This window comes from Excalfactoria chinensis, chromosome 1 (assembly GCF_039878825.1).
Source record: "Excalfactoria chinensis isolate bCotChi1 chromosome 1, bCotChi1.hap2, whole genome shotgun sequence".
NCBI classification, from domain to species: domain Eukaryota; kingdom Metazoa; phylum Chordata; class Aves; order Galliformes; family Phasianidae; genus Excalfactoria; species Excalfactoria chinensis.
The window spans coordinates 157,789,591-157,804,831 of NC_092825.1; the positions used below are offsets into that span (position 1 = coordinate 157,789,591).

General features: G+C 44.9%; 2 protein-coding genes across 3 annotated transcripts; one reads left to right on the forward strand and one right to left on the reverse strand.

Moving 5' to 3' along the window:
- The first annotated feature begins 1,588 nt into the window (after positions 1-1,588).
- On the forward strand, positions 1,589-5,822 carry NUDT15 (nudix hydrolase 15). The gene is made up of 3 exons (XM_072359548.1): positions 1,589-1,847; positions 1,936-2,126; positions 2,212-5,822. Exons 1-3 carry the CDS (start codon positions 1,696-1,698, stop codon positions 2,355-2,357), a joined length of 489 nt encoding a protein of 162 aa, XP_072215649.1. The 5' UTR covers positions 1,589-1,695; the 3' UTR covers positions 2,358-5,822.
- A 345-nt stretch (positions 5,823-6,167) lies between these two features.
- Positions 6,168-14,349, reverse strand: MED4 (mediator complex subunit 4). Of its 2 annotated transcripts, XM_072359536.1 has the most exons (8): positions 14,162-14,349; positions 12,633-12,699; positions 12,182-12,352; positions 11,503-11,560; positions 10,615-10,701; positions 9,139-9,270; positions 6,706-6,923; positions 6,168-6,573 (listed from the first exon to the last, which is right to left on the reverse strand). In XM_072359536.1, exons 1-7 carry the CDS (start codon positions 14,329-14,331, stop codon positions 6,751-6,753), a joined length of 858 nt encoding a protein of 285 aa, XP_072215637.1. In that variant the 5' UTR covers positions 14,332-14,349; the 3' UTR covers positions 6,168-6,573; positions 6,706-6,750. The 2 variants fall into 2 exon arrangements, with proteins under 2 accessions (XP_072215637.1, XP_072215631.1); XM_072359530.1 differs by having other exon boundaries at positions 6,168-6,923.
- Positions 14,350-15,241: the final 892 nt, after the last annotated feature.

A 15,241-nucleotide genomic window follows, 5' to 3' on the forward strand; every position in this document is an offset into this window, starting at 1 on the left:
ACAATGGTGGATCTGTGATTCCACTGAGTCTTGTGGCTGGAATTACCCAATAACTTGACAGGTTGCATTTATCTTCTGAAACTGAAAGTGTACCATAATAGCTTCTATTTAGGCAAGCATTGGGAAAGACAGAGTAATCACAGTTCATTTATTTTGCTTCTGGTTCTCTGCTATGTGCCTATGTCCTGTTTCCAGTTCTGAGACCTCCAGTACAAGAGAGATATGGACATACTGGAGAGTCCAATGGAGGGCTATCAAGACGATTAAGGATCGGGAGTACCCCTCTTGTGAGGAGAGGCTGGGAGAGCTGAGGCTGTTTGGCTGGAGAAGGGAAGGCTCAGGGGGATCTCATCAGTGTCCATAAATCCCTGAGGGAGGATGCACAGAGGATGGAGCCAGGCTCTGCCAGTGGCACCCAGTGCCAGGACCAGAGGCCATGGGCACAAACCAGGGCACAGGAGGCTCCCTCTGAACACCAGGAGCCCTTCTGTGCTGTGCAGTGACGGAGCACTGGCACAGGCTGTGCAGGGGCTGTGGGGTCTCCTCCTTGGAGACCCTCCAGAGCCGCCTGGATGTGGCCCTGGGCACCCTGCTCTGGGTGTCCCTGCTATGAGAATTAGTCTAACTGGGATTTGTTATAAAAAGCCGCGAATTTCTCTGTTATCTGATCACAGATGCCACCATCTGGTTCAGATGGTCAGTCAGTTCTTGGAAAGGATGCATTCACTTTTTCTTTGTTTTCCTAGAGAAATGGGAAAACATTAAGCACCACTTCACCATTTCTCCACATAACAGGAATCATGAGATGCCAGGGGAGGCAATTTGGTGAGAGGTTTACTGCAGCAAAAGGAGTTTTCTTGCACAAAAGCCATGACAAGTGATCCTTCACAACGTGTGTAGTTCAGCCGTGGAGCACCTTGCGATAGCTTTGATATAGAAAAGAATATTCTGTTGTGTGTTTTGTTTTGTTTGTGAGAGCCAGTGAAGAAACAAAATTTCCTTTGCTCAGGCAGGCCTTTTCTGAAGAATGCTATTAAACACAAGAATCTCCTGTTCTATGATAAGGAAGTCCATGATGTAAAGCTCTGAAACATGTCATGTTTCACACAGGTAACGATAAGAACAATGAAGTACTCAGATATATATTGGATTTTCTGTGAGTACAAAGAGCAAAATCCGTCCTACTGTCATAGAACTGGACTCAGTGGCAAATCCTGTTTTATCTAACATCTCCAAAGCACAGCATCCCAGGAGATGATACGGATGCTGACTTTGTGCAAGACTCCTCTTATAAGCATGGCAACATTTATGCCAATTTAATCGGGACAATTTAATGATCGAGGATCTCCAGAGTTCCCTTCTAACCCCTACCATTCTGTAATAAGTGAGTTTTTTTCTACGTCGATCATTCCACAATTAAAAGAAGCGTGAAAAATGAAGGTAAAGCGTTTGTTAACACAGATTTTCACTTATTTTTTCCATTTTCCCACTAAAGAATTGCCATTCTGTGCGTCCTCCGATGGGACACCTGTGTCCATCCTGCCCCTTAGGTGGGTGGGAAGGGCGCCTGAGGTGAGGCCACTCCTCTCTACGAGACGCCGCTAGGCGCATGCGCAGCCGGAGCGCTACCCCATCCGCCGCTATTGCGGGCACGAGGAGGCTTGGAAGCAGCGTCGTGCAGAGCTCGCGGCTGCCATGTGCGAAGCGACGCGGCCCCAGCGCCCCGGGATCGGCGTGGGGGTGGTGGTCACCAGCCCCGCGCACCCCAACTGCGTCCTGCTGGGCAAGAGGAAAGGCTCGGTGGGAGCCGGCACGTATCAGCTCCCCGGAGGCCACCTGGAGTTCGGGTAGGAGCCCCAGCCCCCTCGGCGGCCCGGACAGCCGGCTGCCCGTCTAGTGGTCGCCGCTCTCCTGACGCGCCCGGTCCGCCCGCAGGGAGAGCCTGGCGGAGTGCGCCGCCAGGGAGACGCTGGAAGAGGCGGCGCTGCGCCTGCGTAACGTGCGATTCGCTTCCGCCGTCAACGCCGTTTGCGTAGCCGCGCGCTATCACTACGTCACCGTCCTGATGAAGGGCGAAGCCGAGCCGGGGGCGGAGCCGCGCAACTGCGAGCCGGACAAGAACGAAGGTGAGGAGTGCGCATGTGCGGGTGGAACGGGAGAGGCGGGGCTGCATGGTCGTAATGTTCATTCAGTTTGTCTTTCGTTTTTCAGGTTGGGAATGGGTTAAATGGGATGAGTTTCCCCCGGCGGAGCAGCTCTTCTGGGCCCTGCGGTGCCTGAGGGAACAAGGCTACGACCCTTTTACAGAAGACCTCGATCACCTGAAGGGGTACACAGGGAGCCACCGCCTGGTGTAAAGCCTGGTGGTGGGACAGCCCGAAGGACCGAGCTGCTTCTGCGGTGCAGAAAGCAAAAGGATCTTTCATGCTGGCTTTGCCCATGTAAAAGCGGTCTGAACTGCAGTGCTTTCACCTGGGTTCTCGTGCATCCAGGAGGTACACGGGGCTGCCTTCCAAGCAATTGCAAACATCTTCTGTAGCTGTTAATGATTAACGTTTACCTTTAGGCATACTGTTTTAGCTGGGGAATCTTTATACAGATGAGATGCCCTTTGGAAGCGAGCGAGAAACTCAATTGGAAACAGTTGTAGCAGCATGCCCAAGGGAAAATGATTTGTTTGAGCAACGGCCCTGGTTTCTACATAAAGCTGTTTTATATATCATGCTGCTTTCCTGCAAGTATACATCTAGCCTGCTCTTGTATTTGCTGCAGGGGGGGTTGGAGCTCAATGAGCCTTGTGGTCCTTTTCAACCCAAGGCATTCTGTGATTTTGGACTGATCTTTAAACTTAGCTTTGTTTCATAGCTCCAGTTAAGATGCTTTCAGCATCCCTATGAAACAAAAGTCCTGTTTTCCACGCAGCGTCACGTTCTCCTCCGCTATACTTGGAAATCAGTATTACAGACATTGAACGATTGCTGCAGAGAATGAAATGTCCAGTTTTGGGCCCCTCAGCACAAGAAGGACATGGAGGTACTGGAGCAGGTCCAGAGAAGGGCAATGAGGCTCGTTAAGGGCTTGAAGAATCAGCCCTACGAGGAGAGACTAAGGAAGCTGGGGCTGTTTAGTCTGAGGAAGAGGAGGCTGAGGGGAGACCTTATTGCTGTCTTCCAGTACCTGAAAGGTTCTTACAGTGAGAGTGGGGCAGGTCTCTTCTCACTAGTGACATGTGACAGGACGAGGGGAAATGGCCTCAAGTTGCGCCAGGGCAAGTTTAGGTTGGATATTAGAAAGAACTTCTTTACAGAAAGGGTGGTTAGGTACTGGAATGGGCTCCCCAGGGAGGTGGTTGAATCGCCATCCCTGGATGTGTTTAAGAGTCGCTTGGATGTGGTGCTCAGGGATATGATTTAGCAGAGGTTTGTTGTTGTGGTGTTGTTTCGTGGTTGTTTTTTAAGAGATAGGCTACTGGTTAGGCTGCGGTTGGACTTGATGATCTTCAAGGTCTTTTCCAACCTGAGTAATTCTATGATTCTATGAAAACTCTCTGACCCTTTTTGCAACCCCCTTTCACCTACCTTCTGTTTGCATCCACAGTTGCAACAGAACTTGTTTACAAGAGGTACTTCAGATATCAGTTGATTATCATTGCCGACTGTGTTATCAAACTCTGAGGTCAATGTCAAAGCACCTACAGCCCTCTGATAGGCTGACAGAACAAACACAGTGAAGAAACAGATTCTTTTATAGGTGTGTATGTCCACGTCAGATAGCTGCACTTTTTGGCTTAGGGCTGTCAGTATTAAACAGCACAGATAGGTGTCATCTCTTATGGTTACTACATCAGAATCTTAATTTGCATGGGGTGACTCAAGAACTGAATTGGTAGTAAATGAGATCATGGAACAGATATACAAAAATGATGGATCTGTTGTTTTTACAGCAACAAACCAAGCTGTAGGTGTGTGGATTTTAACCATTAATACTTGGATAAGGACAAACTGTGACTTAAAAATAATCGTATATCAGCCTTATTGTTTTCTCTCCAGGGTTATTTTGTTTAGCTATAACCATTGTAGAAGGTGATCTGAGATGTATTTTCTTTAAGTAAGATGAGCACAATAATGGAAGATGAAAATTGTCTTCAAGTTAGAATTACACACTGACTTTGCAATTCTTACGTGAGACTGAATAGCTTAAAGCTCTCCCCTGCTTTGAAACGGTCTTCAATGGAGATGGCTCTTTTTGATGTGAAGCTGGCAGTATGATAAAAGGCACAAAGATGTCTCCTGGATTGTTACTGCTCCAAATTCTATGTGCAGCTTCCCTTAGAAAATCTGTCCTATGAAGAAAGATTTCATTAAAAAGCAGTTTTGAAATGGAAGATAGCAATGAAAATTCCTTTACTGCTCTACCTTTGCATGAAACCTATTTTTCCTATTCAGAACTGGAGATTTGCTTCTCAAAAGCAACCTCGTGTACACTAATAATTGCTCTATTCAGCTGTCCATAAAATGATTGTAGGAAGAGCTGACAGATGTCCAGCCCATCTGTCCCAATGAATAATTAGAAAAAAGATATAGTAATTCAAACAACTTTGTGGTCTTTTGGAAGGTATCTAAGTACTGATGGGAAAACATAGGTCAGCATACAGTAGTTCGTAGTGCAATTACTGTAGTTATATCCAATCCGTGTTGTCAATGAACTAGTAGCTACTGAAATGAGGATGCAGCATCACCATATGTCAGGGTTACCATTCCCTTCCTAAGCGGATTGATTAAATGACAGTGCATTACTGCAATCAGCTATCAGCAGTCTCCGAGTTAACTTGTTCTGAATGCACCCTAACAAAACTTCTTTATCTAGGATGCATCTTATGTGCCAAGTCTGATTTTATGCACTGGAGCAGCAAAGTGAACTGTGAGAAGTGCTGACTTCTTAAGTAATAGGAAACAGGGAACTCAGTGGTACCTTTTAATCCCTTAGCAGACAAGTAAACAACACAGGAAAGTAAATGAAACTCTGGCTTTTGTTCCTTTTTACTTACATCTGGAAACAACCACCCACCTTCTCAGTATTTGAATGAGTGAATCACATGATGTTACCATATAAGACTTGGGTTACATTACACTTCTCCTAAGTAATTATTATTTGTTAGGATATTTAATGTACATTGATCCAAATGCACCTGGCCTCTCTTAAAGGGAGGCTTGAAAGACATCCAGAGAGCAGGCACCAAAGAGAAAAAGCTGATCCTAGCATAAGGATTAAAACACCTATGAATTATAATTACTTCTAACTGCAAAGCAGAGGTAAAAATCTTAAGAAGTGAAAATACTTCTGAAAGCAATAGCACAAATTGCACATTTTCCCCTTTAATTATTTAATGCTTAATATTAAGTGCTTGAACCTAACTGAAGAGGTGATTTTCATTTCTATATCCCTATGAGACTCATGTATGTATTGGTCACATGGTAGTATTACTGTCACTGCTGATGGCCTGCCTGAACAAATGAGGAAGGATTCTTGATTGAACAGCCATTTTCTGTACAGAATATGCAAGAGCTGAGCTAACTTTGATGTGTGCTTCAGGTAGCTTTAACAGCAAGGCAGGGCAGAAACCTGTAACTGGCATAAGTATGTTTGCATGAGTAACCTGATCAAATCGGAAAAATGAAAGAGTAGCTGTCATCATATGAGTCACTAAGCAAAAGAGAACAAAGGAAGCCAATGGAAATGACTTTGGAAAGATGAAAGGTAAAAATGCAATTGCTGAAGCAAATAAACAGGTTCAAAGAACTGAAAATAAAATCATAGGTGACAAAGACTAAAGAATAAGTGAGCTCCTTCTGAACTGAAAAGAGCTGAATCTGCAGGATGTATGCTCCAAAGCATCCATGGCCCTGGGATACCTGACCAAAATATCTGCAGGGTCTGGCAAGTGGGCACTCTACATCATTGCTTTAAGCTCTGCAGTTGTGTGTACCCAGTAGGCTCAGCTGAAAAGAACAGACTTGCTGGTGCTGACTGCTCAGCTGCTTCTAATAACAACACTGCACTTTGCAAAGAGGAGAAAAGAAGCACAAGCTTCTAAAACTTAATCAGAAATCAAACGCACGCCGAGATGAAATGTGCTGACTAATGAATTCACACAACAAACCTGAAGATTCATGTTTGCAAAGCGCAGCAAAGTTACATCAAAGGTGAGTTTATTGTATATTACAGTAATTACAAACATTTTTTAAACACCTTATTGCCATGGTTTTGTTCTCAGAACACACTAGGTGATTAACAACGTGCATTTCAGCAGTAACAAAAAAGGTATTAAAATTAAAAACTGTATGCCTTGTTTCTGTGCCATAGAAAAGGCTGTCTTCAAAAGAGTCGAGTTACTAGCAAACATACGAGGGGATTCCCCTTACACCTTTTGTCCCAGGAACGTTGTCCTCTAATATGTATAGTAAATATATATACAAACGCACGCATCTCTTGCAAACATACACATTTACATCAGCACTGGACATCTGACATCTCTCATCCAGCAGAAAGCTCCCAGTCATTTTAGTTGAACATCTAATGGGAAAAGATATGTAAATTCTAAGTTCGTGGTTTGAAATTAGCCACTCTTTGAGCTAGCTGTATCTTCTCCCTGCACGGGGCTGCCAGCATAATAAAAGGGACTTTGACTAACAGCATCCAACCTACCTTCACCACAGGAAAGGTCTACTAGGGATACTGTCCCTCCTGCACCTAGTCCGAGTCACTGCTGCTGCTTGAGGAGTCTGTTGACATCACTTCCACATCATCTTCATTCTCTTTATTGTGTCCCGGAGGCTCCAACATGAAGTCATTACTATGATTAGGAGGTAGCATGTTCATTGACATATCACTTGACTGCCAAGGATACTGAGGAGCAAGCACATCTGGAAACAAGGAGCACAATCAAGCCATCAGTTGTGTATGTCCACAAACTAAACAAGGGAGCTCAAACAACAGTGTAAAATTCAAGCAAATCTTGAAGACATTACTGGCTTTTGGACAGCTGAAAAACACCTTGGGATGGAGTCATTCTATCACTGCAAAAGCCTATTCTGCCACAGGCTTATTTATGGTGGTGGCTTCATCTCTCATCAAAGGAAAAAATAAATTCAGAACAGTATAGATTCAAACTGTGTTTTGAAGATGAAAAGCTCTACGTGAACTGACTTAACAAGTCAAAACCACCAGCGGTTATGAAAACGGTCACTCAGGGACACTATGCAAAAAGAGATGAAAACATTACAGCAAAATAAATAAGGTAGACACAGGAATTCAGATTTAAGTTCAGTCTGAACAAGGTAGAAACACCTCGGTTTTCCTTTTTCAAAGAGCAAATATGATGCACCAAATGCAAGGGAGAAGACAGTCCTACTACAAAACAAGTGCCATAAACAGATGTATCTGGGAGGTGGGAATGCCTCACAGTGCCCCAGCAGCACAACCCCAGTGGCCTCCAACTTACCTCAAATTTATTTCTCCTCATCTATTCCAAAGCTCTCCCAACACGTATTTCTTATGAACCTACAAGGGAACTCCTCCCTCCACAACACTTCTTAGTCTCTCTCCTCTTTGCCTCCCACTTCAAAGCTGCAGCGTGCATCTATATGTCATTTCTGTTCCTTCTAATCTCTACTCCTACAGATACAGGTTGGGCAGATGATGGCTTGAGAGCAACCCTGGGGAAAAGGATTTGGGGGTGTTGATTGATGAAAGATTCAACATGAGCTGGCAATGTGCACTTGCAGCCCAGAAGACCATCAGTGTCCTCGGTCGCACCAAGAGAAGCATGACCAGCAGACTGCCCTTCTAGTGTGCTCTCATGAGACCCCACCTGGAGTGCTGTGTCCATTCTGGAGCCCCAAACACAAGGACATTGAGCTGTTTGAGCAGGTCCAGAGGAGTGACATAAAGATGATCAGAGGGCTGGAGCACCTCCCCTACAAGGACAGGCTGAGAGAGCTGGAGCTTCCAGCCTAGAGAAGGCTCTGGGGGGACCTTATAGCAGCCTTCCAGTATATGAGGGGGGACTACAGGAAAGCTGGGAAAGGACTTCTTATAAGGGCATGGAGCGATAGGATGAAGGGAAATGGCTTTAAACTGGAAGAGGGTAGACTGAGACTAGATATTATGAATACACTCTTTACTGTGAGGGTGGTGAGACACTGGAACAGTTGCCCACAGAGGCTGTGGATGCCTCCTTCCTAGAAGCGTTCAAGTCCAGGCTGGATGGGACTGTGAGCAACCTGGTCTAGAGGGAGGTGTTCCTGCCTACAGCAGGGGGTTGGAACTAGATGATCTTGAAGGTCCCTTCCAACATAAGCCATTCTACAGCTGTGCTTCAACTCCTCTCATTGCCCTGAAGGCTATCCCATGAAAGAAACCAGCTTTGTCTCACAACAAGAATTAAAGATAATCAGAGCCAGAACAGAACAAAAACCACCCATGTGGAACAGGGTGCAGAAGGGGAGGGCACTCCTAAGGCAGAGGGTCTCACTCAGATGCTGCCTAATTCAGAGGCACACAAACTCCAGACACCGGGGGATCCCATCTACGGAACTACAGCCACAATTTCCTAATACAAAATGAGCACATTACAGCATTAGCTAGTTGCATAAAGGACACGGTGCAGCCTTTATACCAGTTCTACACTTGCTCTAGGAAGACCTACACTCAAGGCACCACCTTTCCATTGGTCCTTGCAAAAATCTTTTCGGACCAGACTTTAAAGGAGAGTAGAAGAAAATAAACCTCTTTCCTTCTGAATACAGCATTTACAGTCCCCATTGCCATTGCTCCCAAGAACAGTTTGCTTTGGAAATACTTTTTAATATGTTTTAATATCAATCAGCTTACGGCATTTTAAAATAAACAGTTGGGTAGTTAAGTGAGCTTGCCTCTGTTCTAGCGTTTGCAGTATCATTTAGCATGAAACAAAAAACAGTTCACTTCTATTACCTTTATTGATTAATCCTTCACTGCTAGGGAACAACATTGGCCATCATTTTCATTTTAATTCCGATTTCCCATTGCTGAGACACGTTTGTAATTACAGGGACTATATGAGGAATAAGAATAATTAAAAAGTTGAACTTTTCTTACCTGGCAATCTGCCTGCTGCAAGTGCATCCCCTGGTAAGTGTCCATTAACCCCATTGGTGGATGGGTTGTTCATCTGACCCAAGAGACCACTCCTCATTTCTAGATCTGTAGGATATGGCCTGCGTGGATCCCCTATTAATAACAACAGTGATAATAATTAGCAAATATTATCATTTTTCTCTTCTGTGTCTGGTTTCCTGTCTGGATCAAGAATAAGCGTCACCTCTATTCTATTAAAACTGGAGACTTTTCTTGCTTATTCTTACATGTCAGAAAAATTACATTATAATAACTTCAGAACATCTTTGCTCTCTCTGTTACTTGACAGTTAAATAATTATGGGATGAATGCACTAAATGTACTCCTGTCAAGAAGGACTTGGGGATACTCATGGATGTGAAATTGGGTATGAGCTGCCAGCACACAGTTGCAGCCCAGAAAGCCAATTGTATACTGAGCTGCAGCAGCGTGGCCAGAAGACTGAAGGAGATGGTTCTCCCTCTATTCTCTACTCATATGAGACTCCAACTTAAGTACTGTGTTCAGCTCTAGGGCCCTCAGCATTAAGACATGGAGCTGTTGGAGCAGGTGTAGAGAAGAGCCATGAAGATTATCAGAGGGCTGAAGCATCTCTCCTGTGAAGAAGGACTGAGATAGTTGAGGTTGTTTAGACTCAAGAGAGGCTTTGGGGAGACCTCACTACAATCATTCAATACTTAAAGAAGGCTTATAAAAAAAGATGGAGAGAGCACCTTTTTACAGGGGCATGTAGTGATAGATTTGGATTAGATATAAACCAAAATAGATATAAAAGTAGATTTACATTAGATATAAGCAAGACATTCTTCACTATGAAGGCGGTGAAGCACTGGAATAGGTTGCCCAGGGAGGCTGTGGAAGCCCCATCTATGGAAGAGCTGAAGGTTGGGTTGGATGGGAGCTCTGGGCAACCTTGTCTAGTGGAGGGTTTGAAATGGATGGTCTTTAAGGTCCCTTGCAACCCAAGTCATTCTATGACAAGTACTGGAAAACAAACAAACAAACAAACAAAAAATTCTTCCATTTTAATTTTGGGTAAGGAAGATAGTTTCCAAAACAATCATAACATAATCAATGGAGTCAGACATAGTGCTTTCGTTGTTAGGTTACTAAAATCCTATGTATTCTATGTAATACGTGCAGTGAAGGGAAATAAACACAGAGAAGTCTTCATCACACTTCCGCCTTTTAATTGGGGTCAACATTCAGGAAAAAGAAAAGCAAACTATCATTGAGAGAGGACCGATCAGTTAATACAAGTCTGCAGGTGCACATGAAGTCTATAGTTTCCTCGGAAATGCTAGACATAACAGCTATAAAAATATACATATCTTCAATAAATCAAACTGTCCTTCATTGTGTAAAAACATTCTAAAACCAGATACTGACTGTGCTTTATTATTCAAGAACAAGAATAGTCATAAGCATGATATTTACCTGGTACCCACGTCAGAGGGGCACAAACAGCATTACTAGCACTGATCCTGTGAGCGTATTTAATGATTTCTTCAGATGAAATGGCACCTGGAAGAAGGAAGAAAAGTTCCTGTATTTAAGAGATTGCATTGTTTGATTATTTCTGAATATTGGATGGTTTTTCATACAGAAAAAATGAGGAATGTCATTCTGTCAAACATCAAGAGCATGCTTCAAATGCAATGTCTGCTCAGAGATCGCTTGGACTACACAGAACAAGCACCACAGTGAATTTACTTTCCAGCCACAGGTTCCATATACCTTGAGTGTTAACAGCTCTTCAGCCTTTTGAAGTGCACTTGACACTTCCACAGTGCACTTGACAAGCACAATGTTAAAGAAAATTTCAGCACTTCTACTACAGAAGTTCCGCAGTAATTAAAATCTTTCTTCTTTGTAGCTGTAGTTATACACGTACGCAGCAGACCTTCCTCTAATAAATACACTTGTATTAGAGTTACTAGAATCATTATGGAATTCCTTGATTTGTTTAGAAGGAATATGGCAAAAATGACTAGAAACAAGACTTAAAAATGCCACCTACCAAAAAAAAAGAAGAAAAAAAAGATCAGTTTAACTGAGCAATTGCCACTCATAGCAGCAAGTGATACAAATACAAACAAGTATCACCAGCTAATCAGTCTTTTCTAAACACTGTTATCGTATACACGCACACAAAAAAACCCTTTCACTTTTCCAGGTAGTCACACTGAAATGATTTGATTTAGGCAACCTGAAATCTGCAATGACAGCCTTAAGAGAAAATTACTAACTTAGATTACTAAGATGAGCTCACTTACAACACTCTTTACAACTGTTTGTATGTTACGTACAATCGCGGATACTCACCTTTCCTTGCCTTTTCAATTGATTTCAGTTTTTCCTTTGCTTGATAAACCGCTGTGGCCTAAGGGTGAAAAAAGCAAGAAAGAAACAACATTATCAACAGCAGGGGAGATTCAAGCTGGTCATTAGGAAGTGTTACTTCTCAGAAAGGGTGGTCAGGCACTGGAATGGACTGCCCAGGGAGGTGGTGGAGTCACCAACCCTGGGGGTATTCAAGGAATGACTGGATGTTATCTTGAGGGACATGGTTTAGTGGGAGCTATTAGTAGTAGGTCAACAGTTGGACTGGATGATCTTTTAGGTCTTTGGTGATTCTATGATTCTAAACCAAAACTTCACTATATCTTTCATTTGTATCCTTCCATATTAAGATCTGTGTGACTAAACCCTTGATGTAACTGCATTTTAAGAGAGAAACTACTCAGGGAACGCTTCAAAATAAACAGAAACAAAGTAGATTTGAAGAAAATCATCAATATAAAGTAACTGAAAGCCATGATAAGGAAGTAGTATTACTGGGGGGGGGGGGGGGGGGGGAGAAAGACAATAAAACAACCAACTCTAAAGCTCTCACAAAGTTTTCAACATTTTAATCTTCTCAAATTGACACAAAACTTTCTCCAAAGCTTTTCAGCTCCTCCTAGCAGATGCTCAGAAGCAAACGCATCATTATGATACTTACCAGTATGTGCTCTGCCTCTTTCAGTTGCTTCTGCAGCTGCTGAATGTCGTTATCTCTCTTTTCTACTACCTTTTCTAAAAGCTGCATTTCATGATGGATTTTCCCCTGATCAACTGCCAACTTCATTAGCTCTTGAAACTCTCCATCTCTCTGAATCAGCAGCTCCAGGATCTATTGGACAAGAGTTTTGTAGAACTTTTAATTAGATCAAGTAACAATTCACCCTCCACCACGCTGCAAAAAGCAAATGATATCCACAAGAGTATTATTTCTTGCTCAGCTTGCAGAAACAGCCTATGAAGCATGAAACAAATGCAATCAAAAACATGAAAGAAAGAATGCTTTTTCAGTGATGCCAAAGCCTCATCGTTAGTCCAAGTACAAAAGGAAGAAAATAAGAAGACATTGCATTTACCTGCACAAAGGATAACAACTAAGAAAGTCAATTTACCTGGCTTTCTTCTCCTGGTTGTGGAAGCTTCTGGTTTCTTGAAATTGCCAAAATTTCAATTAGTTCCCTAAAAGGAAAACAGTATTTATGCAATTTTCTAAGCTATTATTCATAAACCACACCAAATCATCCCCAACTGAGTATTTTCATCATTATTAAAGCACTCAACTCACATGAATATTGAAAAACGAATATTCTGGGCCTAGCTTCTCAAACAGACCTCTTGATCTCGCCTCCGTTTAGTTTTCCCACCATCATGTAGAGCCATGAAGAACCTCAAATGGAACTCACTAAATAAGATCATGCTGAAAAAAGGAATCTGCTATAAATTTGGCAGACATGTTTAGTTTTTCAGGCTGTTAGCATAAGTTCAGTGCTGAGCACAAGTAATCACTCATTTAGGGTTGCGTGAATGGTACTGACCCATTCTTTAGCTTGGTGCAAGCAGCTCAAAAGAGATGCATGACCAGTACAGAACTGGATGGGTGGGAGAGTCAGAACTTTAAAACAGCAACTGGTACTTTTCTAAAAGCCTGAAAGAAAGCCCCGGACCAGCAAAACTATAAACAGCATCTTGGAACAGGCTGCCCATGGGAGCAATGAAGTCACCATTCCTGAAGGTGCTCAAGAAACATAGCTGTGGCACTGAGGGACATGGTTAGTGGGCATGGTAGGGACAGGGTGATGGCTGGATTAGATGATCCTAGAGATCTTTTCCAACCTTAATGACATTCTCTATGACTAAAATAATTTAAAGCTGATGATGATTGTGAAAGGTCACAAATCACTGATCACTAACATGTTACTGACAGGCTTTGGGTTTGCTATTGCAGAATCATTACGGCTGAAAAAGACCTGCAAGTTCATCCAGCCCACCCGTCAGCTCTTCCCACCATGCCCACTAACCTTGTTCCTCAGTGCCACATCTACACGTTCCTCCCACACCTCCAGGGATGGTGACTCCATCATCTTCCTGGGCAGCCTGTGCCTCTGCATTAACACTTTTTCTGGGAAGAAATTCTTTCAAATATCCAACCTGGACCTCACCTGGAGCAACCTGAGGCCCTTACCTCTAATGGTTATTAGACCCAAGAGGGAAAGAAATAAAAAGATAAAGAGCAACTTGCAAGCCAAGCACCACAACGCCTAAAACCTAAACAGACACCAGAAGCGCAACAGATGCGTTTGCTTTCCGTGCCCTACCTGTGGCAGTCATTGAGCCACACGGCAGGTTCGTAGTGAGTAATGAGAGGCCCACGAGCTGTTCGGGCGGCAGACCGCACAGGTGCCAGCCCACACAGAGGCCGGCGAGGAACAAAGCTCGGAGCACACGAACCAGCACGGAGCCCGGCCACAGCTCTCGCAGCCCCTGCTGCAGCCGGGCTCCCCACCCTCAGCCGGCGGGCGGGAGCGCCCCACGCGTGCGTTCGGCCCCAGGCCGCCGCTCATCCCTCAGCCCAACCCTCGGGCTCTCGCTCGCCGTCCCCGCCGGCGGCTCGGCACCGAGTCCCGGCCACCCCACCGGTTACCTGGCCAGGAGTTCGAGATCCTCCAGCGCCGCCAGCAGCCTCTCCCGGGTGCTGCTCCGCTCACCACCTCCCCCGGCCGCCGCTGCCGCAGCCGCCATCACGCTCGCAGACCCGCCCCCGGGCGGGAGACGGCGCCTCCAGAGGCCGAGGGGCAGCGGCCAACAGCGCATGCGTACTGCGGCACTACCGGCAGGAGGCGGGAAGCGGCGGAGGGGCAACGGCCGCCCTGAGGGGCGGGGAAGGGCGGGCCGGCGGGGGAGAGTGGGGCGGGGGGAGCCGCCGTGTCGGGGGATGGAGGTTCCGTTCGCCTCGGCTTTAGATGTGGGCTTGTGAGCGCCCTCTCCTGGAGCTGGTTCTTTACACGCGGAACTGCGCTTAGAATCGTTACTGGACCTGTCACGTTCATCCAGTCCAACCACCAGCTCGTCCCGCCGTGCCCACTAACCGCGTACCTCAGTGCCAACATCTACCCAGTTCTTCAGCTCCTCCAGAGGCGGTGACTCCACCACCTCCCTGGGCAGCCTGTGTCAGTGCCTCGCCAGCCATTCTGAGCAGAAATGTTTCCTGATATCCAGCCTGAACCTCCTCTGGTGCAATTTGAAGCTATCAAGGAAAAATGACCAGCCCAATGTGCCAAGGCAGGGCGTGCAAGCTTGCCCATGGGAGCCAACAGCAGCTCTGCTTCATTACAGTGGTCTGCCTGCAAACAAACTTGCAAGTGCTGCCCTCTTTCATGTCAGCAGTTGAGCTAGAATTAAAATATACTGAGTCGTATGGGTTATGTTTTTGGGTTTGTTTTTTTTTAAAGTGTTGCTGTAATTTGGGTGGTTCTGCAAACAGGCCTCTAGCTTTGGGTGGGGTCACAAAAGAAGCCAGACTGAAGCCAGTGGAATTTTTAACATTCATGAAATCTTCTGGTAATATGAAGAGATAGGACGGAAGGTGGAGGCAGATGAGGAGTGAAAACAGATCTAGAGCCAGGGTTTATGGCTGGGGTGAGGACTTAGGCAGAAGGCATGGTGTCCTCAGCCTCCACATGCTTCTCTTGCCAGCAGGCTGCTGCCGAACCCGCCAGCAAGC